The following is a 25,058-nucleotide window of genomic DNA, read 5'->3' as shown; positions in this document are numbered from 1 at the left end:
TCATATCATGATTTTCAAGGCTTTATCCTAACAATATGTTCACTCTTTGGAAAAGGTCATTCATAGTTTCCCAAGGTTTCTTAGATATTGATTTAAATAAGGGTGAATACATCTCTTGAATGCTTACATGATAACATCCATGTTACACACTTCCATACATAGCATAACTTGCCCAAAATTCTTCATGAAATCTTGTATAGATTCCAACTTCAACATGACATTAATATTTATGGTTACACATTAGATAAGAACTATGGTAAGTCATAACATTGGTGATCGGGTAATCGTGATCTAATTGGTGTCAATGAAAGTTATAGATAAGATTAATGGTGGTTAGTTAGCACTCCATGTTGCCCTCTCACTAGGAAGTTGTGGATAGATTTATCCCATCAACAATGGCTTAGAAATTGTTGTTAATGGCTTAGAAATTATTGTTAATGGCGCCTTAATGCCAAGAAGCCTTTGTTTCCTTTCTAGCACTTGAGAACATCGAATAAGAGACTCATATAAAATAATAATAAAGAAAAATCCACATGTCCATGTTAGAAGTTTTGAAATTCAAGCCCTCTAAATTCTCACCCTACCTTACTTATAGCATTCATTTTCCTGCCTAAAAAAACCCAAGTAAGCATCTCATTGAACAATAGTAACTTGTCACCCTAAAAAAATGAGACATTAAAGAAGCCCAAGCCACTTAAGTGGGCCTAGGCATAAATAAGCCCATCACAGGATTGAGTCTTAGCCCAACATTACCAAAAAAAACACCATAATGCATCGAACACATGAGAACAAGAACTAGCTTAGTGGGAAAGAGTCCATAAGTGTTTAGTCCCAAACACTAGTGTCCAATCTTACAGATTGATTAAAATAGAAGGTGATGTGCTCATAAGAAACCATTATAGCATAAGGAGCCATCTTGTTATGGCAACTAAGGTGGCCCTACTAATGTTGCCACTATGAATACCTATCAAAGGGTTGACATGTCCTATCAGCATAAAACATTCATGATTGTCTATCTACTACAATATGGACAAATCTAACCAACTAATAACAACCCAAGCATGATAATTATGGCCCCACCTATGAAAATAAGGTTGATCAATCAAACAAAGATCAACCTAACATCACTCCTAGTCCAACAAAACCATAGTTAACGAACAGGGGTTTACATCCCTTGAAACATTTGCTCACCTCTCATATACAACTTCATATTCAATGTTGAAGTTAAACAATCAATTTTAGTCAATCCTTTTGCTCACATTTCATCATGGGATGTTATACAAACTTGATCATCAAATGGGTGCAGTGGAGAGGTTTCGACTAACCTTGTTTGCAAGAGAGTTTGCCTTTATAGAGTGTATTAACCCACTTAATGCGATATAAATGGTATCAGAGTCAATCCTCGACCCCAATGTGAGGGTTTGTTTGGCTCCATAAGTAGTATTTATCTGTTTGGTCCCATAATCTGATGGAACACAATAAGAACGTTGTCTTTGCATGAGAGATGCTTCTGATATCTCACATCGGATAGAAAAGAAAATTCTTAGCATTATATAAGTATAGGTTTCTCTTAACCTTATAGATGCGTTTTAAAATTATGAGGACCCCTTTAGACCCAAAGTTGATAAAATCCACACGATTAGATGTGAGTCATTATAAATGGTATCAGAGTACATTTTCGATTCCAATGTGAGGATTTGATTGGCCTCATAAGGGGTGTTTGTTTGGTTTTATAATCCTATGGGACACGATGAGGACATTGTGTATGCATGGGGGGAGTTTGTGATATCTCACATCGAATAGAAGAGAGTTTTTAGCACTATATAAGTATGGACTCTTCTTAACCTTATAAACATATTTTAAAGTTGTAAGGGTCTTTTTGGGTCCAAAGTGAACAATATCTATACGGTTAGGTGCAGGTCGTTACAAATGGTATTAGAAGAGATCTTCGACCTCAATATGAGGGTTTGTTTAGCCCTATAAGAGGGGTGTTTATTTGTTTAGTCTCGCAATCTCATGGTATACAATGAAAATATTGTGTCTGCATAGGGAGTGTTTGTAACATCCCACATCAAATATGAGGGAAAGTTAGTAACGCTATACAAATATGAACTTCTTTTAATCATGTTCACATGTTTTAAAGTTGTAATGGTCTTTTGAGTCTAGAGTAGACAATATCCACATAGTTTGGTTTAGGTCGTTATAAATGATGTCAAAGTCAATCATCGATCTCGATGTAGGGGTTTGTTTAGCCCTATGAAAGGTGCTTATCTGTTTGGTTTCATAATCTCATGGGACACAATGAGGACGTTGTATCTGTTGTGTCTACATTATATAAGTATAAGTCATTTTTAACTTTATAAACGCATTTTAAAGTCATGAGGACTTTTTAGGCCTTGGATAACAAGACGAGGTGTGCAATGACCGGATGGTATTATGTTGATGGTGGCGGTGCCTTCAGCAGCAAGCCATGAGTATAATATAGAAGTTTTGAGCATAAGGACGAGGCCGGATTTGGTCCTGTTTTAGTGAGAATGCAACTTTACCATCTTGTTGCTGTTGATCAACCGCTCAACTTCCCATTGCCGAGTCAACCGAGTCACTCAGCCCAACTCAATCCCAAATCAGTAACCCAACACATCACGAAAAGTCAGTATTGAACCAACCAAAATCTCCAGAACCGAGTAGAGGCCACCACTGCTAACGCCAACCAAAAGTCCCCCAAGAATGGATGAAACAGACCACCAAAATCGCCCCTATTTTTGGGGAAACACCCCAGAAGAAGAGTACTACAATCTCCAAGGAATCAAATCTTCCAAATCACTGTTCACCTCTACCAGAGGCCTGTCCCTCTTCACCAGATCATGGCAACCCCTTTCCACTCCACCCCGCGCCCTTATCTGTATGGTTCATGGCTATGGCAACGATATCAGCTGGACCTTCCAAGCCACTCCAATTTTCCTTGCCCAGATGGGTTTCGCCTGCTTCGCCCTTGACCTTCAAGGCCATGGCCAATCAGAAGGCCTCAAGGCCTACGTCCCCAACGTCGACCTTGTGGTTGAAGATTGCGTCTCCTTCTTCAATTCAATCAAACAGGACGTTTCCTTCCATGGATTGCCCTCAATTTTGTACGGGGAGTCGATGGGCGGCGCTATCTGTCTGCTGATTCATTTATCAAACCCTAATTCATTTCAAGGCGCTATTCTGGTGGCACCCATGTGTAAAATCTCAGACAATGTCAGACCCAGATGGCCAATTCCTCAAATCCTCACATTTCTTGCCAGATTCTTTCCCACCTTGCCGATTGTACCGACCCCAGATATCTTGGACAAGTCTGTGAAAGTTCCTGAAAAGAAAATTATTGCAGCAATGAATCCTCTGAGATATAAGGGGAAACCAAGATTGGGTACTGTTGTTGAGCTTCTGAGGATTACTGATTACTTGAGTCAAAAACTGGGTGAGGTGAAACTTCCATTTATTGTGCTTCATGGCAGTGCAGATGCTGTGACTGATCCGGATGTGAGCAGAGCTCTGTATGAAGAGGCCAAAAGTGAAGACAAGACTATAAAGATTTACTACGGGATGATGCATTCTCTGCTGTTTGGAGAGACTGATGAGAATGTTGATATTGTTCGTCGTGAAATTCTGTCATGGTTGAATGACAGATTTTGAATTTTTAGAAGCTCTGCATGACGCCATATATTTATCATCCATTTACATTCTGAGTCGAATTTCAAGCTTTAATATTAAGTTTTATATTTATCATCCATTATATTTCGGAGTGAAACTTCAATCTTTCTAAGATTCACTCATCTGCATAAGACTATGTTATTAGCATTGATGACAAACAATACAGAGAGCTGTGTGAGAAATCTTACAGAGTTCCATTTGTATGCTTGCCCAATTCCAGCTAAATTAGCTTTGGAGGTTTTTGTGGTTTATGTTTTTCTAGAAGAATGATAAGAAAACCCCCTAGAATTTCCAGGAAATTGCAAGGGAATGCAATGTACAGTGGTTGTGGGCATGCATGGTCCTGGAACGAGGCAAAATATTGGAAAAACTTGATGTAGGATTGAGTGGATTAACGTAGTTATTGAAGTGTGATTTTATTCAGGTATATTTGACAGTTTCTTCTCCATAGTCAGGTGCTATGACTCTTATGACTCTTAAATCTTAATACCATTAAAAGGCCTACTACAATGACTTCCCCGTAATACTTTGGTTAATTAACCCTCGAGGTTGTAAAAACACTAAATACAGTTAGAATGATTACTACGATAAGGGAGAAAGAGATTTTTTTTTTAAAGAAAAAAATAAGGTCCCACCGAGATTTGAACTCGGGTTACTGGATTCAGAGTCCAATGTCCTGACCACTAGACCATGGGACCAAGTTGAACTGAAGGGCTTAATATTCAGTTAAATCGTGTGCCCATCTTCACATCCAACAAAGAAGTTTCCCCAACTCATAACAAAAAGGATAGATATTTTAAATTTTAATTTAAAAATAAATAAATAAAAATAAATGTTCAGTTTATGGGGTCTCATTTTCTTGTTGAAGCACTTCAGCAAAACGTTACCCTGGACTGTGCTCAAAGAAGGGGCTCAAAATGAATTAACAATTTAAGATTTAAACTACAATCCACCAAAGCGTACACAGACACAAACATCAAACAGTCCCTCTCCTCCTGGTCGCCACCATAACAGACTTTGATGCTTTTAATTACATCTCAATGTATCACACTGTGAAAAAGGGTAATAAAACCATGTTTCAACTTGTACATCATTCACTGCTGCATTGCAGCTCCTTGGAATGCAATAACAAATGCCTTTCCAAGTATACCCCAGGACATGAAAAATATAAGTGCTGTCCACTGAAAAGAAATATGACCAAATTTATGAATCAAACTACCATATATATAAACATAATGTGTATTCTAAAACAAATCCAAAGTTATAGATCAAAAATGAAGGTGGGGGGAAAGAAAAAAAATCCCTATCATTTACAAATTTGAAGAAAAGAATCCATCACTGAACTCTTCATCTTTACTTGCTGTAGGTTATTTAACTCCTATACAATGTAATGGGAGACAAATCATTAACCAAAAAATGGACCATGTGAGAACCAAAAACCAAAAAAATGGATCATGTCAAGTCTCTGCTAAAGACTATTCACATAATCTTCTTGTTAAAGGAGCCACCATTTTCCTTACTCCTCTTGGATCTATTGTTAAGTAAAAGCTTTCATCTATGGAGCTTCTGCTGCTGCGGCCGCTGCCACTTCCAAAAATTTTGGGGGAAAGAGGGGCCCAGGTGGGCAAAAATGCCATCCGATTAACATTAAAAAATATCCCAATCATACCATGAACAGGTATTTCAAGTCATCCACTGTAAGGCGAGTCTGACGACTACCAGTTTCATCCTCTCCAAATGCAGATGCAACCATCTCTCTCTTCTTTTGCTGCAAAACCAAAGTATTCCTTAAAACATTGCAATCAAATTTGTTGTGGGAGGAACAAGAAACACAAACCAAGTGTTTATTCAAATTATGGTAATAATTAATATAAATCAATGTTATAAAGGAACGATTCTGGCACATACTTCCATACTTTATTTTATCATGATCTGTGACTTTGTTTTTTTTTTTACTGATACACAATTCCATTCCATACCAGGCCAATTCCAACTGAATTATGTAAAAATACCAGAGCATAAATGAGCTCAAACTAATGACCTAAAGAACCTGACAAAACAGGATTGAGAAAAAAAAAAAAATTTCCTGTGTCCTCTAAACTTTCCTTATTGACATGTCCATACATTTCGACAGGGATACCAGGTTGTCAAAGGGGAGCGTGCTCTATCCTAAATACACATCCCAAACAATATGATATTGCAAGTGCAATGTAAGGCTTATCCTAATTCTTAAATCATTTTGTCCTTCATATGTCAGTCCACTCGGTTCAGCTCTACACTGTTAAGTCAGGTTCTCAGGCCTCCACAGCATACCTGACTCTTCCTCCTTAGGGGTCCCCAATTATCTATTGTTATCAATAGGAATTCACAATTCCACTCAATTGAGGATCATAGTTTATTTCAAATAATAAGCCATTGTATCTTCTCTCACTGCCTCAATCCATGTCTTCTTTCAACCTTAGATCATGTCATTCAACCTTGGATCATGTCATTCTAACTCACAAATGCAATTATTTGTCATTGTTACTAAGCATAAAAATCAAGTTTTGATTGGAAACATAAAACCCACCTTAGTCTCGTCCTCTCCCCACACCCCCTTCCTCTTCCAATTTCTCATAACAGTATAGTGTACCAATTCCACTTATGTCGAATAAGTACTCCCTCCAACTTAGCATACATGTAACCATATCTAATTCTATTCTATTTTATCATGCCACTCATCCAACATTATATTTTCAGTACTGCCAGTCATGTCATGTGTATTTTACTACTTAACTGCCCTAAATTACATTCTATGAGTCATTGCTGGTCTTACAGCTGTCATATAAGGCATTCCTGACAATTGAGTACACACCCAGAAACCCCTAATTCATCCATCCAGCTCAAGTTTTGGGCAAAATCCTCTTCAATCTCTCCTTATGATAATGAAGGCTCTTTTTGGAATGGCTGGAAGCCAATTGGGCATCATTGTACCTTCTAGTTAAGTGCTTCCTCAAAAAAGAATTGTGTTTCACCCCCAGCTCTATTGAAAAGAGTTTTTTCAAGGCCTCATAAATCTTCTACTTTAAAGTGTTCCAATGTATGATTAACACAATGCAAAACTCTTTTCACCAGTCAGAAAGAGCGTTTTTGGCCAATCAAGTGGCTGCATCAGAGAAGACCCAGTCTGGTCACTCAGTGATATCTTTTGACCAATTTCAATCAGATCCTCATACTTGAGCCCAGGCTCAAGTGGTAAGAGGTTGAAGTAGGGATGTGGGAGGTTCCAAATTGAAGACCAACAGATACAAGAAAAAAATAAGACCTATAAAAAATAAAAAAATAAAAAATCAATTAGATGCTCATTCTCATCTCAAAGTTCTCCACTATTAAATCCCATAGTAATAACCATAGTCCTTAAAAGAATTTGCTTGTAATGCATCTCACCAGAAGTCACTTGTATGTTTCCAGTTCACAAATTGCAAGCACCATGATTGGTTTATGTATCCCAATTAATTCATTAATAAAGAGTGGGAAAAAAAAGGAAAGGAAGTACTTGGTTGACCCTGGACAACTGAAAATAAAGATAAAAATTTACAGAACAGATGAAAATAATACCTGAAGGGCTAAAATACGATCTTCAACTGTATCTTTAACAGTTAATCGTAAAACTGTGACAGGACGGGTCTGCCCAATTCGATGCGCCCTATCAATTGCCTGATCTTCGGTTGTAGGATTCCACCATAGATCCAGTAGAAGAACATGGCAAGCAGCAACCATGTTTAGTCCAAGACTAGCAGCTTTCAACGACATAATCATAACAGAGACCTAGATGAAGAGGAATCGAACATCAGAAACAAATGAGTGGGAAAATGCAGGTTTCAGCATAATTGAATCAAAATGCTTTGAAATTAGTGCTCCATCAATGATGATTTTAGATACTTCTAAGATATCAAAGCATAGTATCAAGAGAAACAGATTCTCACAAACCTCTGGCAGGGTATTGAAATCTTTCACTGCTTTATCTCTGGCAACAACAGACATTGTTCCATCAAGCCTTCTGTACTGAATGGAAGAATTTTTAAGACAAGATTCAAGCAAATCCAGCATCCTTGTCCACTGGGAGAAGACAATTGCTTTCTCTCCCACTACTGTAATTGAACCTTTGTCCAAAACCACATTTTTTTCATCACAAGTTTCCTTGAGCAATCCCTCTGAATGAGAATCAGACAAGTTTTCAAGACCACTGGTGGTTTCATTAGAAGATTTCAAAGAACTATTTCCCAATGTACAATCCCGTGGTTTAGATAGAGATTGCAGAACCTCAAGTGCAGCCCTAATTTTGGAAGAATCATACAAGCGACTCTCTGGACAAGGATCATGAGCTTCAACAAGTTCAGAACCCGAGCAATGATGGGAAATATCCTGAACAGGCAGGTCAGAGAGAGAACTTTTCAAAGTGGCTTTTGAAAACACTGAAGATACATTGAGTTGAACTTTGCAGTTGGTGCTGGGACATTGATTTTCATCACTTGTAAGATGTTCACAGATGCATTGGTTGCAGAAAACATGACCACAGATTGAAACAACAGCATCTTCAGGTGGATCCTATAAAGACATCAAATAGGTGTGTCAGAAAGCAAAAGCCTCAATGTAAACTAAGTATGGATTTCAAAGAGAACTTAAGGATTTTTAGCAGAAACAGAAACAGACGAAATATCAGTTGGGGAGATATTCAGAGAACTCATGATTTATGGCCATGAGCAAGCAAATAAAAAATCTAATCCATAGATTTCCTGAAACTCACATTCATAAAGGAAGCTGATAATAAGAACCTTCATGCAAAAATATAACTGCTATCATCGCCACTATGACTATATTTCTTTTCCCATAATGAGATTCTGACCAACTAATCTGTCCTAAGTGAATGAATTTAGATGATGAAGATTCAACAACATAAAATTAGGCCACTTTCTTAGTTGAAAAGGATTATTTTTACCAATTTGCATGTACTTTGTACAACATGCATTGAACTATACAGCCACCTGAAACTGCACCACAACCCAAACCCAACACCCTCCCCCCTTTCATCCCAAACCACTTCACTGGTGGATGAACCACATGTAATCATTGCCAGGACAAGATTAAAAGACTAAAAGAGGAATAGCCATGCTAACCATAAGAAGTTATAACAATCAGCTAAGAAAGAAAGATGAGGAAAAACATGCAAGAAGGTTAAGAGCTAAATTTAACCCACATCAATATTTATCTGAAGTCGGGATGTACCTATGCGGTGTTAAAGAACAAAAAAAAAACAGACAATACAGATGAAAGTAGGTCCATAGGGACAATAAACATACATTGCAGATGCCACAAATTGCCAAAGAACCTTCTAAACAATTCAGAAGATAAATTTGTTTCTCCCGAGAAAGTTTCTTTGCCATCTCAACAGAAGATCTCCACACAGAATTAGAATTGTATCCCTTAACAAGAAGAGGGTGATCACAAGCTTGTCGAAGGCGCAATAGCATCAACAAAATGTTAACATAATTTTGTTTCACAGTCCCAGCAGCTGCATAGACCTGAATGATAACCAATCCATAAGAGGTTAAAAGTCATAATTAAGACAGTTAAATATGGTAATGAGTTTATCACATAAGATTATGTGTATAACTTTAGGCGAAATTTTGGACCAGAAACTATAGTGGAATTATTTGAAGTATAAAATTAGTTTCAGAAAACATAAAATGCAGAAGTGTAAATCTTTAGGGAAAAAAAAATAGATTAGTAAATTCAGTGTCAAGCTCCAAATCACATTCCTATAAAACCATACTTCAAACTGAGCACGTGAATCGGCCTCTAGTCTGGAGTAGAAATCTCGTTCCTCCTTTGAAAAATCCACCTTCTTCAGTTCTACTGATTTGGGTGGCAAGGTAATAATCGGTTCCCCATCGAGAAGTGTGCCTATAGAAAACAATTACCATCAAATGTTCATGAGAAAAATAGGATCCACGATGACCAGGTCACTGTAGTTGTACAGTCTATAGAATACTCATCATAGTGGAAAAAATCAAGAAAAAATTGCATTTTCTATGCATATAAAATGATGATAAGGCCATGCAGATTATTATACGCATCAACAGACCATTAAAAAACTATTATTATAATAATAATTTAAATTTTAAAATATTAAAAAAAAAAAAAGAATTAAATAAAGAAAAAGGAAGAAGAAGCTGAAAGAAGTAACCTATCTATAGTTTATGTTTTCAATTGAGGTTATCAGATAAAAGTTGAATTGGACATATGTCCAAGACAAGAGAAGCACCCAAAGGGATACATCTCACTTGCAGATAATCTTTCATAATAACTGGCATCTGTAACTGTAAACCAACTTTGTATTGTAAAAGGTTTCCCTATAAACCAGGCCCTTTAATTCCACTCAAGGCAAACAACCAAAAACCTAAGTGACAGTGTTACCCTTATTTGTACATATATATTTATTGGAGAAAGAGAGGTAAAACAATTTCCTTAAATATCAAAAAGTACCAGATGATTTTTATGACAAGTGAACAACATTTGCAACTATAGGATGGGGAGAGTCACGCCAGAAGAAACAGGCACTAAGCCTCCAAGTAGAATAGTGAAGGACAATTCAATGCATCAGAAATTTTACAGTTGAAGGAGGCAACAGGAAATGCTCTAACAATTTTAAGGTAATATGAAGCCAAACCAAGCATTGTAATCAAGAAAGATCAAAAGATTAACTTAGAAATTTATTAGGAAGAAAATGAATTAATGAGAACAAACCCTCATCAGTATAGTCTCACCTTTTGTGCGCCTTAGCATTATTGTCTTCAAGACAGCTTGCAGCTTCCTGTAACCATTTGTTGGATTCCTAGTAATGGGAACCTTTATTGTAGAACAGAACGACTTATAGACAGCATAAGGATCATATCTGAGGAATCTGAAGTAGCTATACAGATCATCAACTGCATTCTGGATAGGAGTCCCTGACAAGCACCACCTTCGTTTAGCACGAAGTCCCCAACAGGCCCTAGCTACTTGAGTTCTGTGATTCTTGATGCTCTGGGCCTCATCTAGGACAACTCTAAACCACCCAACCCTTGCAAGAGGACGAGCAACAGACTCAAGCAATGCACCATCCATTGCCTTCTTGTCCTTCAAACACTTTTTATCTGAAGAGGGAGGATATTTCCTTTTCTTATTCGAAGAAAGTTCTGTAGGTGATACATGAGCTTCTGGCTTCACCTTCTCCTCATCATCTTTATCAACAAGGGGTTGCTTCGGAACCTCCATGCTAACAATGGAATATGTTGTAAGAACAACATCATACCTCGCGAGCTCACAAGGATCCTTCGTTCTATTGCTTCCATGGTACACTAGAACAGATAGATTAGCTTTGCTAGTTACCTTGCTACGCAACTCCTCAGCCCATTGCCGAAGGACACTCGTGGGACAAACAACAAGGGTTCCAGCAGCTGGCCTTCCCTTTCCTTGCACAAAAGCATTTTCTTTTTTCATTGAACTTCCATGTGACATAACTTCACATGAATCAGCAGCCTGCTTTGTTCCATCAAGTTCTGGAACCTTATCATCATCTTCATCAAGATTTAATGTTTCCAGTTCACTTTGTTTCATATCCTCTTGACACGCTCTTGAAGACGTAGGCCTTTCCTTAAGTATAAGGGCAATTGTTGACACTGTTTTCCCCAATCCCTGCAAGAGAATTTTGTATAAACCAGATATAATTGATTTTATTGGCAGTGTACCACCAAGTGGTGTTAAGAAATTATAATCAGAAAAACATCTAGGAAATCAACCTGATCATCTGCAAGAATTCCTCCAGAGCAATGTAAGCTAGCTGTCTCCTTTTGGACCATCCATGACAGAGCTATTCGCTGTTCAAAACTTTAGTTAGATTTGATTGAACACATACATGCACAAAGAGTAAGGGGGAACCAAATTCTAGTTGGAGATATCATTTTCTGATAGCATGGCAACATTTTTTTTTTGATAGCATGGAAACATGTACACAGTAGAAAAATGGTAGAAGACACACTGACATCAATTGCAAAAGAATATCAATTCATTTTGCACCAGTTGTTTTGATATCAATTAGTTGAACACCAGTTGATTTCTACCACTATAAACATTTAATCTAAGCCTGTTGACTTGAGTTTAAATCCACTCCCCATACAAAGCAGGATTTCCCTGCACCAGATGGGGAAATCTGGGTCCAGCTTAGTGTAAAAAGGTATCTTTTTCCATTAATGTTAAGCTGAAATCAATGGTTAAACATAACAAGTGAGAGGGATAAGAAGATATGTGGTAACTCCAGGAGAGGATTGAGAAATCATATATCCAAGGTGGAGAGACTGTCTAGGCTTTTTGGCCAACTGGTAGAATACAATATCCAATATCCAAGATTCGTGCAAAGCAAATAATGATTTTTAGAGCTTGATATTCCACAACAGTTCAGGGAGCAGCTATGCAAACAAATATTACCTTGTTTTTTAAAAAAAAACATTAGGTCTTACTATTATCTTATATGGTTCAAGTGTAGTGTAGTGATGGATCAAGTTGCCAGCCACCATCAAATTGGTTTTTGGCTTAAGACACGCCTTTAATGTATCAAGAATGTTCCCCATTCTAGGTACTAACAAAACTCATACCACAGATCACCCGATTTATTTGAAGGTTGCCGCATCAGATCCCTCAAAAAGCATGTCCTTATGACAACAAGACCTTCAACTGTGATATATTCAAGTGTTCTCCATCAATTTCAGGAAGTTTAACAGCTCATCGATTGTGGAATTGTTGATACGCAATAGAATAAAATGCATTAAAAGTGCCTGAAGATGGACGCACCAAAGAACACAGGATGTATACAAGAGGCACCATCAGGCAATCAGAAAGAAAGAAAGAAAACAGAAAACAACCTCCCTGATAGAGACAAGTGGCAGCCAACTTTAAAAGTTTATCAGAGGCGCAAAGGAGTGAGCTCCAAGGCCCAAGCTTTAATTTGGCACTCTCTAGATGATAATGGGCTTAGTTGGGATCTTATATAAGTTAATATGAGTTTAGCCTAGAAAGTACTTTCAAAAATTAAGTTATGGGTTTAGTCAATGGTTAAAGTTACCATTTTTAGTCATTATTGTCGTCATTTTCCAACAGTCTTTAATGTGGTCGGTAATCAGTCCAAGTTTGTCATTTTCAAGTTGCATTTATTGTGTCTAGTTCCAAGGAGTAATAAGTCCTCAGAAAAGTCTTATATAGTAGTTGATTAATCTTTTGGAATGAATCAATCAATGAATAAATTTTCAGCAGCCAGTTTTTCCTTTGTGCGATGCAAAGACTACTTGGGTGTGAAGCCTAAGGTTTCTAGGAGTGATTCATAAGGTCCTTTCAATTATACTCTCCCTGCATTTTACTTTCTATACTGCATCACTCCCTCTTCCTACTTTGAACTCAATCAACCTAACAAAGCCTATCATAGTCAAGATCCTGTCAGCTACATACACTCTAACCCAATCCAAAAAAGTACACAGAAAGGAATTTAATTGCTTGACCAAAACCAAAAATTTCCATAAATTCAAGCAAAAGAAACAAACTCCATACCTGGTGTCTCAAGAGAGGAACCGTCAAAACACCATCTGGTGGGCTAGCTTCTGACTTTGGCTGAGAAAGATCCTATAATGTGTCACAAAGCAGTCTTGTCAACCTTTAGTCATAAAAAACTTAATTTGAAAAGTTCAATAGCTACGAGGAAACAATTACTCTTTTAATAACAAGTCAAGAATCTGCAATACCATGTCCCCACATAGATATTCTGGGAGCATAACTAGCATGATGTATTTCTATACCATCACTGCTATGTAATAAACCAATCATTTTTGGTGTAAGCATAATTTTTCCCAAAACACCAAACGACATCTTAAATAGAAGAAAATCAATAATTGCACATATTTTAAATTGTGCCTACTAGGCCCGTCTAGCACAAAGTCCCTAACAGAGATTTAATGTGGATGGAGAGATGATGTGATGTTAGGAGATTGTGCACAGTACATACCACCCCTCTTAACTGTTTTTCTAAAAACAGACTATCAAAGAATAACATATATTTGTGGTATAGAACAAATCGATTTGGCCAGACAAATTAATAGCCATGGAAGAAAATAAAATTGGTATAAAATGGATGTGATGTCACCAAGGAAATATTTAAAGGATCTAAGCCATTCAACCAAAACATTATGCTACCCTTGATGCCTAGCATCCAAAATACACTTCATTAGAAACAGGGTTTCTGCAGGAAGAAGGATAAGAATATAATATAATAAGATGCAGTGTGTGATCAACAAAACATACCTCACGCAGTGCTGCAGGACAACAAAACTTTCTGAGATCAATTTGATACTGGCTAATAGTGTAGATTTCATTTTAATTTCAAACCACTTCGAAATATTTCAATTTAGCCTTACACAAAACATTTCAAAATATCAAAAATCTATATCAATGTTAAATATAGTGTAAAAACTGTCAGTCTGTGCAATCAATTTAAAACACAAGAAAATAATGACTTCCATACTTTCCGTAAAGACAACATAATTCAGTAAATGCACATTGAAACAAAGTAAATAATCAAAAGCAAGGCAAGCTAACCTGCAAAGCAACTCGGAAAATTAATCTTTCATCATTTGTCCTATTCCTCATGCCTACCACACCTGTGTTATGAAGGGAATCACTATAACGTTGTGTACTAACAAGGGACTTTCCAAGCAGTAGAGACGAATTGGAGCGCACAGGCTCACTGATGTCTTCAAGAATGCATATATCAGTGTCATCATCAATGTGGGATCTGTGATCTAAGGAATTACTCTGAATTGATTCAGGGCTTACTTTTGAAAGATAGGACCCCATGCTCTTAGGTTGAATCAGTTTACCCTCTTTTTCATCCTTTATGTAATCCAACTGTTTATTGCTCACTGTGGATTGTTTAACAGATGGAATCAATTGCTCAGACACAGTATCCAAAGGACCACCCCCAGATTGGCTTCTACCAGAAAGTTCATCACCAATAACTTGACAATGAAGTGGTCTTTTTGATGCCAGATATAAATCCTCATTTTCATCCTTAGCATCAAATAAATTTTTCTTACTTGATATAAAAGGTGGGAAACAACTCAGCATCTGCCTTGAGTTTTTGTCAGCAAAGACTCTAGCATCAACACCAAGAGAAAATCTGTCATTGACAGCTTCATCAACAACTTCATTGGGTTGGCATATTCCAGGTGCAACAAGTTCATCTTTTCTCTCATCCTTTATGCAAATCGCTCTCCTTTTGTTTGACATGTATGACTGGCTGCAAGTTGATAGCTGTATTGATCTAATATCATCATTAGATCCATAACCAGCATTAGAAGAAGAATTTCCACTGGTGGGTGAAACATAATTACTACCTTCATGATTGAAATTAAGTCCCTTTACATCAGAGTAATTATTCAGCCCTTTTTGGACAAAACTACTTGCTCTTGCATCCTGAGATAAATTCATCTGACTGTTTAAGCATGTATTCTCAGCAGAAAGCTCCTCATTTTCATCCTTCATGTTGATCAGCATTTCTTCACTGCTTGGCATAAATTGAAGATCAAAACAATCAGGCATATATTGACTTGAAGGATCAGAAAAAAGTGAACCATCTGCACTGAGACAATACTGCACAGCTGAATAATCCTCACTATTTTCATATACAACATCAGGAATTTGACAGATGCTGGACTCTGTATGATTGACATCATGTGAAGATATATCTGCATCTCTGAGAGATATTGTCATAGATGTACATGAATATTTTCCTCCTGTAACTAGGTCCCCTGCACTCTTTTCAATTGCAGGTTCATAACTTCCCAAACCTATATCTGAGTTCTCTGTGACCATGCTGTTTGAAGCATCTGCAAATGTCAGAAAACAGAAGTCAACATTTCCATCCTAAATTTTAGAATCACACACAAAATGAACAGGAAGCAACAATAACATATCTCTAGTGGATGCTCACATACATTCAGAATGAATTTCCACTCCCATGTGCTTGAACTGAGCTTCAGTATCACCATTAAGGTGATTAAGATCCAAACCATTGGTATAATCTGAAGCATAGTTAGAATTTCCTGCAGCAAAACTAAATGCAGTACTACAATTAGGTATTTCATATTGGATTTCCTTACTATCAACTCTGTTGTATGACAGAGCATCTTGAGAAACTCCACTCCTCTCCTTGCAGCAAGTTTCCTGTCCTGAAACATGTGATATCCAATCATTGAGACTCCCAGAACCACTACGCACAGGAGAGCCAGCATGTGCTGAGGGCAGCTTTGCACACTCAATAATAGAATTCCCCGCAGACTCAAACAAACCATCCGATCCCCTTGTTATAGAATGTGAAGCCTCTGAGTTGAATGAATGTCTCAGAAACTCATCCCCCAAAGATGACGCCCTGCCTAACTCCTGGAATCCTAATAAAATTCAAAGAAATTGCAGAAACTGAACATATTACAGCCTAGTCTCCCACAGTAAACCAAAACACATAAATCTCAAAAACAATCAAGAAGAATAAAACTCAGTAAGATTCATTTACCATGTGGCTGGGAGTTATCATGGTGGCCAAAATCAGGAGCAGACTCATCCTGAGACACATTTTTAAATGGAAAATCCTCTGGACTACTCTGCAAATTGTAGCTCATGTGTTCAGAATCCAATGAATGCTAATTAACAAACTAAAGTTTTCATTGACTTAAAGGACAAGCAGACAAGGAACGCCATTGACTTAAAAAGCCTGGCATGCCACACAACCCATAATTATAGTTTTCTGTTTAGTATTTACAAGAGTGATTATTAATCCAACTATTTCAACCCTACTCAATTGAAGTCACATGGACTGCCCCATTCATATTATATAAGATCATCAATCCAAACCACCCAGTTATATCACAGAATGAAGATTAATAACCAATTATTCCTCCCCCCCCCCCCCCCCCCCCCTCTTTTATTTTATTTTATTTTTTGATAGGCAAACAGCGAATTAATAACCACTTGATGCAACATCAACATCGAATGTAGGCATGGATAAAAATCAACAAGAAACATCCAAGCTCATCCTAGAAGCAGCTCAAAGTGTTGTTTCACCAAAAGTCCAACCCACTCCACTTGATGCCATATTATATAAATCAAGATTAAAAGTAAACATTGAGTTTGAGCCCCAAACAAAATTAAAAAGTAAAAAAAATTAAAAACAAATAAGAAATCAGTAACAGAAGACCTGGAAGTAAACAGGTCCAAATATTTTTGAGTCCTTGCACTCTTCTGATTTTTCTTGAATGCCCACAAAGTGAATCCAAAATAGTTCTAACCTAACAAGATCAGTCCTTTAAAGTTACAATCCAATCAGGAACTTTTTTTTCTTTTTTTTGATTGGTAATCCAATTTTTCAGATTATTACAGTGCAAGAAATAAATAGCATGATAATAAAAGATGCATGTACCAAAGATGTGTAGATACATTGAGAGCAAGAACAAAAACAATGGAGCCCAACCACTGACACGATCCACTAAAAAGTTTAAATGGTTCCTTGCTGCTTATACACTTTCTGAAGACCCTTCGAACCAATCACTGGGCTAATCTTGATGCAATCCGACTGACATCAGAGTTCCAGATCATCTCAATAGGTAATTACTCCTGTTTAAATCCCACAAAGAAGTTCCACTTCGCATGTCTTCCACCTCCACCTTTCTTTCCTTGTGAGCTGTGCCTTCCGTACCTTCCAATTCTTCTAAGCACACAGACCTTTCGCTCATCTCATTATGCACCTCCACCTTTCATTTCACACACACTTCACATCTCCAACCTTTTTCATTCCTAATTAGTACCTTCTCTCAAGTGGGTTTGGAAAAGGTTTCAGTTTTTTTTTTTTTTTTTTTTTTTTTTAGGCAATCAACCAATCTACAAAATCTATCATAAACAATATATGGTTCTCTATATACACCCTAGCCCAATTCACAAAAGTATACATAAAATCGGATTTGAAAGCTTGGCCAAACTATTCAACATCATTAAAATCCCTCTTCTTCCTTTCCTTCCAAAGAGTCCACAACAAGCACAAGGGAGCAGCCCTCCATGCTTTTTTCGACTTCTTCCCCACGAAAGAGTCATGCCAACCCAACAAGTTCCTTCTAACTAAAGAATGCATCACCAAAACCACTCCAAAAAGAGAATAAATCAACAACCACAATATTCTTGCTTAGGAACAATGCGGAAGCAAATCGTTTCCTCCTCACCTTGAAAAAGGTTTCTATATGATTGACCTTTTTCTCTCAAACAGCTTTTGAAAAAAATTCAAAAGTTACGAAAATTTTTAAATGATCTTTCTATTTCAAATGATGCTTTTGAAAAGGCTAAATAAGAAAATTATGGTATAAAACCTAAGAAAAGCTTATTTAAACAGACTTGGAGAGTTTAATTTTATTGGGGGTGAAAAGAGGAAAGTTGAAACCAAACATGAAAGTAGGGGACTACTGGTCCAACTTCTCAATTTTACAAGAGGCAACCTTGATCAGCCGAGAGGTGAGCAACCTCAACCGACTGATCAGTAGGCCTCCTAAAAGCTTAAAGCCTAATCCATAATTAAATAAAAATTCAATCATTTCTACTTTAGGAAAACTTGAACTGAACTTGATTTTCAATTTAAAGAATTAGAACTCTTCAAAATTAATTTTTCAAAAAAATGAAAGTCTCATTTAGACATAGGTTGTCAACTCGTTCACTAATTTTTTGGTTAATTCTTATAAAAATATTATGTTTTTTTAGTTGATAGATCCATATAAGCATAATTTTAAAATATATAAATTAAATAAATAAACCACTGTTTTTTATCTTTAAACTACAATTCAAACAACCATTTCCAAGAGGTAAAAGATATAGATAACAGAATAAAATTGCTAAAAGATAAACATGAAACTTATGCTTACTAATGAAAAATGGCTTAACATTTTTTTTATTATTATTTGCTTCCTACAATAAAGATAATTTTTTTTTTTTTTTGGATAGGTACAATAAAGATAAATATCGTCTTATCTTGACCAAAATATATAACTTGATATTTAAATTGGATAGTCAAAGCTCATCAGAATACAGAATTTGAGCTAGCAATTTTATACAATAACAATATGTATTAATAGATTTTGAATTTTCCAAAAAAAAATGGGAAGTAATACTAAATTTTTGCCACACCTCCTCCATGCCTTAAAACAATATGACTGGCACATTAATAAAAATTGGCATTCTGGATCAACAAAAATTCAAGTAGGGAGAGCTTTATACAAATATTTAATTTTGTTGCAAACAAACAAACATGCATGCACATATACATATATATAAAGGTTTCATCTTCAGCCATATCCAACCTTTTGCATACTATGATGTGTCATCTCTTTGGCGCTTATTTATAAAATCGTACTATTTTCTTATCAAAAAAATTCAGCCACAAACCACCAGACCTAGTTGGTTAGGGCAAATGGTGGGATGTGTGGTAGAGGCACACGGTTCTAGGTTCGAATCCTACCGCCAATTAAATAACCTAATTTACCCGATGTTGGTTGTTGCGGGCACCATTAGCACCCCGAGATTTGAGTCCCCATAAAGAGTCCTAAGGGTTTGGTCATGGAACGTTCCTCGATCATCAAAAAAAAATCAATCATTTCCAAGTATCTACATGCATTATTGGCACCCCTTGCACCGGAGTGCATAAAAAATATGCAAACCTAGACATGTACCATCACACATTCCAAGTAAATTAGCCTCTTACTATTACTTGGTCTAGACACTCAATCCCACTTTGCAAATCATGAAATCACTAGTTTATATGAAACCAAGACTCTGAGCTTGCCAAGGTTTCTCTAGGAAGGTGATCTCCTAGATTAAACAGCCACAATATTTAAGTACTTAATGATAACCAGAGGTCCAAGCCACTATTTTACCAATTTAATACAAGAAAGTTCATCCTACCAAAATTCAAGTCAGTGGCAGTTGTAAGGTTGGGGGAAGAGGTTAGCATGTTGCAAGGTGACATCTTTATCCTAGGGAGATGGCTAATTTTACTGAAAAGGTGCAAATTGTTGGAGAATATCCAAAGAAGTGGAAGGCTGGAGGGTTCAAATGATTCACATCATAAACAAAATAATAGCAAGAAAATGGACTGTGTAGAGTTGGTAGGGTGAAAGTGGGGGTGAAAGCAGGGCCATGTTCTTTTTTGGGAATTTGGGAGCTGGGGATGATTGGTTTGCTAAATGCTTAGCTTGTATGAAGTTGGACTTATCGCACAAAGATATCACAAAGAGATTGCAAAAGTTTCTGCAAGTGGTTATCTTTTCTTAGTTAACAGTTCTGGGGAATTCATTTCATCATCACATGTGGTGTAAGGATATCATTTTAAACTTCATTCCCATGAGTTCTTTTAGCATTGCACAGATTCAGGATATTGCACAATTAGGAGATTGAAACAGCTCCCCCCATTTTGAGAATTTCAATATACAAGAACATTGATGTGGCAGGAGAACATGCTAGAATAGGAGGGAGGTTAATCAGAATAACTCCTTTTTGGTGAAGTCCCTTTCAGGGATGTTCTAATAAAAATAACGTTTTTAAAAAAAGGGTCCTATTTTGGGATGTTGACATCAAACAATGGTGAAGAAATCCTAGTTATGTGGTTTGGGTCTCATTTACCAAGCTAAAGGTAGCTTCTAACTTGACTACTGAAGGCAAGATGTTATGGTTGATAACTAGATTAGTAAGTGAAAGTGTTCTTAGTAATCAGTGCACCAAATGGGGGAAAGAATTGATAATTTAGTTTGCCAAGGCATTTTCCCTTTGTTCATCAGATAATTTTTCACTTTTTGGGAAGTTTTTGGCAATCCCTTGTGGATAGAAGTGTGTTGGTAAAGGGTGTTGTGGTGGGCCTGCTGAGATTGGGTCATGTTCAAAGGATCAGCCCAAAGGACTTTTTTTTTTTTTTTTTTTGATAAGTAAAAAAGAAATGCATTAATAAAGAGGCAAAAAGTCACAAAGCATACAGGGGGTATACAAGGCAGCTAGGGCCTCAAAAAACAAAGACAAAAAGAATCACCTCCCCTTAAGTGGATGCTACCCACTCCAGGAAGCCTATAAGAGAGAAAGCCTCCTCACAGCCCAAAGGTCTTTTTTGCAACCCTTTTAATAGTGTTGTGGGTTAAAAGGCCCAAGAGTGTTAAGTGGCATCCTTCTATGGGAGATGCTTCAACGATCTCCATGGCAACCTTCATCGATCTCCTTCTAAAGGAGATGCTCTAGGGTCAGGTGGAGTGGGTTTCAAGAGTTGAGGCCCTCTTGGCAAAAGCGACTAGATTTGAAGGTAGGCCATCTCTTTCCCCTCATCCTCTTTCGTCTTTTGCTAGGCCACCCGTCTTCGATAATGACCTAGAGTTTCAACCAAAGGCAAGGCACTTCTTGGGGCTTTTGGATTTTGAATGTCAATCGCTAAGGATGACGCTTCAATATGGCAATCTATTGGATCTTTCGAGGAGTACAATCGTTCGGATAAGGAGATGATGAGCAGGGCTGCAGAGTTGGAGCCCTTTGAGGGCATAGAGTCTAGATGCATTTAGTTGGGGGAGGAGTGTAGCCCTAATAGCCCTCCCAATTTGTTTGACAAGTTCAGTACCTTTGTGGGGATGCCAATTGAAGGTTTTGAAAAGGATATATCAATACCCTTTTGAGGAAATTGGCGACAAAAAGTGGACATGAGGTCAAGGTCTCTAGGGGAAAGAGGAAATCTCTCTTCTCTTCCCGTTTAGAGAGAGAAGTCTGAAAACTAGTGTGATCGGTTAATTACAATAGTTCTCGCTCATAGTCAGGGGAAGGGGAGGAGCTTCGGGGATTCAACACTTAGTTTGTGAGGCTGCTTTTTTGTTGCCAGGTGGTTTTGAGAGAGTTTTGGTTGCAACTGGGTTTAGGGGGGAGTTTGTGTCTTCTCCAGATTGCATCTCAATTGGTGTAGGTTGGGGGTGCCCTTTGGTTTAGGGGTTGGTCATTGTTGGGACGGTGGGTGTTCACTTTTCTTTTCTTTCTTTTGCTTGCCTTTTGGCATTAATGGTATACTTCATGTGTGCTTTGTTGCACCATTTTGAAAACACTTTTAATATATTTTTCCTTATTTACCTATCAAAAAAAAAAAAAAAAGTTCTCTTTCGCCAATAACAGGTGATTTGTCCTAACATGGAAGTAGTCTATTTAGAGAGAGTGGCTTTTGTTGGGTGTATTTAAATATAAAAGAACAGGAAGATGTTTTAAATGATGTGGAGCTCCTTCTATTGACTATTACTTAAGTTCATCAGTCAGTGAAATTAACTTGTAAAAATTGAAAGAGTAAACCCCTTCATTCTCTATATTCTCTGAATTTTCAACCATGGTTGTGCCTTACCATGGAAGTAGTCTAATTTGTGGAGGTGGGTTTTGTTTGGTGCACTTTAAAAGAAGTGGAAGAAATTTGTTGATATGGAGATCCCCATCCATAGACTATGACTTAGTTCAGCTGTAGGTGAAATTAACTTGTGAAAATTATTTTAGGGAAGTGTAAAAACCCTACATCCTCTATACTCTCTGAATTTTTTACTATTAATCGGATAGTCTATTTATTGAGAAAACATCAACACATGATTATTTGTGTCCATTCAGAGAATACATCAGTAACAATTCACAAAGTATCATCTTGTGTTGGCCCAATACATCGGTTGAAAGGGTAACTGATTCATAAAATAAAGAACTGATTAATTAAACTATCAACCACCCACGATTCAAATAATAAATCTAGCACTCAAGCAGCAGACTCTCTTAAATCCTAGGCACTGCTAACATCTTCTGAAATTGCACATTAGAATTAACCGTCCCCACCGCCTGTACTACGAACAAACATATCCAATACCCGTTACACACAAATCTTGTCTAACAACATATATATTGGAAAACACTAACCCGAAGTTGAAACTAATCTACCGCCGAACAAATGAAGCAATAAAAAGTAACCCTACCCCACTAAACCAAAGCTGAAAACAAAAATCATACTAAGACAGTGCCACCAAAAAATCCACAATAAATTAACAAAGTGCATATCCAGAAACCACAAAAATTTCCCTTATTGGTACATAATCCCAACCCTCTTGCAATAAAGCAGTACCAATTACCAAACCCTACCTGCATGGGATCGGGATCCTCGCCAAGAATGGAGTAAAACGACTCCAGATCGATCGATAACTCCTCGTCATCGGCCGAAAATTCGTTGAACGAAAAATCCCAATTATTGTCCGCCATCATCATCGGCATCAAATCATATGAACAAAAAAAAACCCTAATTTCCTGAACCTGAAAACCCTAATTCTGTAGCAATCGAGGCAACCGCATTCCGAAGCCAACCAAGCACGAAGAATTTAGAGACAGGAGAGAAAGTTCCGAGAAAGTTCGGTGCGGTTTCGTACCAGAAGGATCAGTGTGAGACAAAGTCGTCGTGAAGAATATGGTGGCGAGGATGCGCAGTTTATAGGGTTGGGAGAGGTGATGGTGCGTAGGTTAAGGACTTTTTCTTTAATTTTTCGTTGCTGTGCCTCGGTTTTTTTCCTTCTATTTTTTTATTTTCCTCCTTTTCTCTTTATACTGCCGTTTTGAATTTCGGAGGAGGGGGTGTGGAAAGTGAGGCACCCGGTTATTCTACGCCTGGTTGTCCTTTTCACACTCGGATTATGTTTACCAGACAGCAAGAGGATATTATCGTCAAACTACTACGTAGAACGGTAGAAGTGTAGAACCATGCCACCTCCATCTTTCCTCATTTGTTGGAGCCTAAATTCTAGATTATTGCGCCTAACATTCACTTCCACGCTTCTTGACTTTAATTCGCCTTAATTAATTTATTTTACCGCCTTCCCACTCGCCTTCTTAATTCTGATTATTATAGTACCTCAAAAAAAAATTAAAATATATATTTAAGGCTTAAAATTTTAAAAAATCCCCATTAATAATATCTCGTGTATGTTCTTAATTTATAAATGTATTGTATGAAATTAAATTGTCACTGTTTCTATGGTTGAATAGCTTGCTTATTATAATACTTTTAGTTAATCAAGCACCTTATATTTTATTAGTATCTTGTGGATAACTATGTGAATGTATTTCTAGTTCTTAGAAAACCATTACGAATCAAACAACTTTTTGTCTGATGCAATCGAGAGTAAATGATCTTTATCTTATGATAATGGCACAAGTTCTTTCGAATATCCTTTTCGTCTCATGGTTACTAAGAAAACTTAGAAAAAACATAGTAGGATCAAGATGAATTTTAAAATTTTTTAAAGATCCAAAAGTATTAATTTTATACAATTACATGTATGACTATATAAAAATGAATTTAATTTAATTTATCTTTAAATTCTTCATCTTTTTAATATTTATAATGTAACGAGTTACACAACTTTGGGCTTAACAAGGCTTTTATGGTTCTAAAACACATTTACAATATTATGACGAGTTTATACATATATAGTGTAAATGCATTTTAAAGCTGTGAGGACTTATTGAACTCGAGTAAACAATATCTACGTGATTATGAGTGAATTGTTTTATAAATGATATTAAAATTGATCCTCTACCTTCATATGAGAGTTTATTAACTCATAAGAAATATTTATTTCTTTGACTCCATAATTTTACGAGGTTTTTGTGATGTCACACAATAAATATGGGATAAAGTTTTTTATCCTATATATGTAAAGACTTCTCTTAATTCTATATATATGTTTTAAAATTGTAAGTCTCTTTAGATCAAAAATTGATAATATCTAAAAAGGGGAGTTGTTATATATAAATTTTAAAATCATAAATTTTATTTATTTATTTTTAATATAATTAAATTTTTTATATTTTAAAAAGAATTAAATAATACCAAAAAAATATGAAAATTCCTCTTACCCATTGCAATCCAGGAGACATGAGGATTGATGTGGACTCAACATTTCTCTTCCCGTGTGAAATGTGAAATTAGTCCAATGTGTGCCAAGTCAGTCCTTGACTATCATTAAAAACATATTCCCTCATGCCATATATAGCTTAGTATTTTATCAACCGACTGAGAGTAGCAGAGGAAGTAAAGCGAGTATTTTACTTGTATTTTCCCGCTGGAAACACGCTTCACACGCGCAATCTTTCAAAATTTCTAGGCATTGATGCTTTTATTGGTGAGTACTTGCAAGGAATTAGAAGGCTTGACACTGACGCCTCGACGCGATTTAGCCGACCTG

General features: G+C 36.7%; 2 protein-coding genes and 1 non-coding gene across 4 annotated transcripts; 1 reads left to right on the top strand and 2 right to left on the bottom strand.

The window, feature by feature from the left end:
• The first annotated feature begins 2,506 nt into the window (after window positions 1-2,506).
• LOC100855015 (caffeoylshikimate esterase) lies at window positions 2,507-3,799 on the top strand. Its single transcript, XM_003634810.4, has one exon. The coding sequence runs from the start codon at window positions 2,728-2,730 to the stop codon at window positions 3,670-3,672; it is 945 nt and encodes a 314-aa protein (XP_003634858.1). The 5' UTR covers window positions 2,507-2,727; the 3' UTR covers window positions 3,673-3,799.
• Window positions 3,800-4,316: 517 nt separating this feature from the next.
• TRNAQ-CUG (transfer RNA glutamine (anticodon CUG)) lies at window positions 4,317-4,388 on the bottom strand. The gene has a single exon. It is a non-coding gene; the product is annotated as a tRNA-Gln (tRNA).
• Window positions 4,389-4,892: 504 nt separating this feature from the next.
• LOC100265351 (helicase-like transcription factor CHR28) lies at window positions 4,893-23,394 on the bottom strand. Of its 2 annotated transcripts, none has more exons than XM_002262991.5 (12): window positions 22,963-23,394; window positions 16,322-16,409; window positions 15,747-16,199; window positions 14,350-15,638; window positions 13,309-13,380; window positions 11,511-11,588; window positions 10,497-11,406; window positions 9,503-9,633; window positions 9,030-9,251; window positions 7,660-8,277; window positions 7,288-7,497; window positions 4,893-5,458 (listed from the first exon to the last, which is right to left on the bottom strand). In XM_002262991.5, the coding sequence occupies exons 1-12, from the start codon at window positions 23,089-23,091 to the stop codon at window positions 5,354-5,356; spliced, it is 4,305 nt and encodes a 1,434-aa protein (XP_002263027.4). In that variant the 5' UTR covers window positions 23,092-23,394; the 3' UTR covers window positions 4,893-5,353. The 2 variants fall into 2 exon arrangements, with proteins under 2 accessions (XP_002263027.4, XP_019073139.2); XM_019217594.2 differs by having other exon boundaries at window positions 16,322-16,404.
• Window positions 23,395-25,058: the final 1,664 nt, after the last annotated feature.

Source organism: Vitis vinifera, chromosome 10 (genome assembly GCF_030704535.1).
Source record: "Vitis vinifera cultivar Pinot Noir 40024 chromosome 10, ASM3070453v1".
In the NCBI taxonomy this organism is placed as follows: Eukaryota; Viridiplantae; Streptophyta; class Magnoliopsida; order Vitales; family Vitaceae; genus Vitis; species Vitis vinifera.
This window is presented reverse-complemented; position numbering and strand designations above follow the sequence as displayed.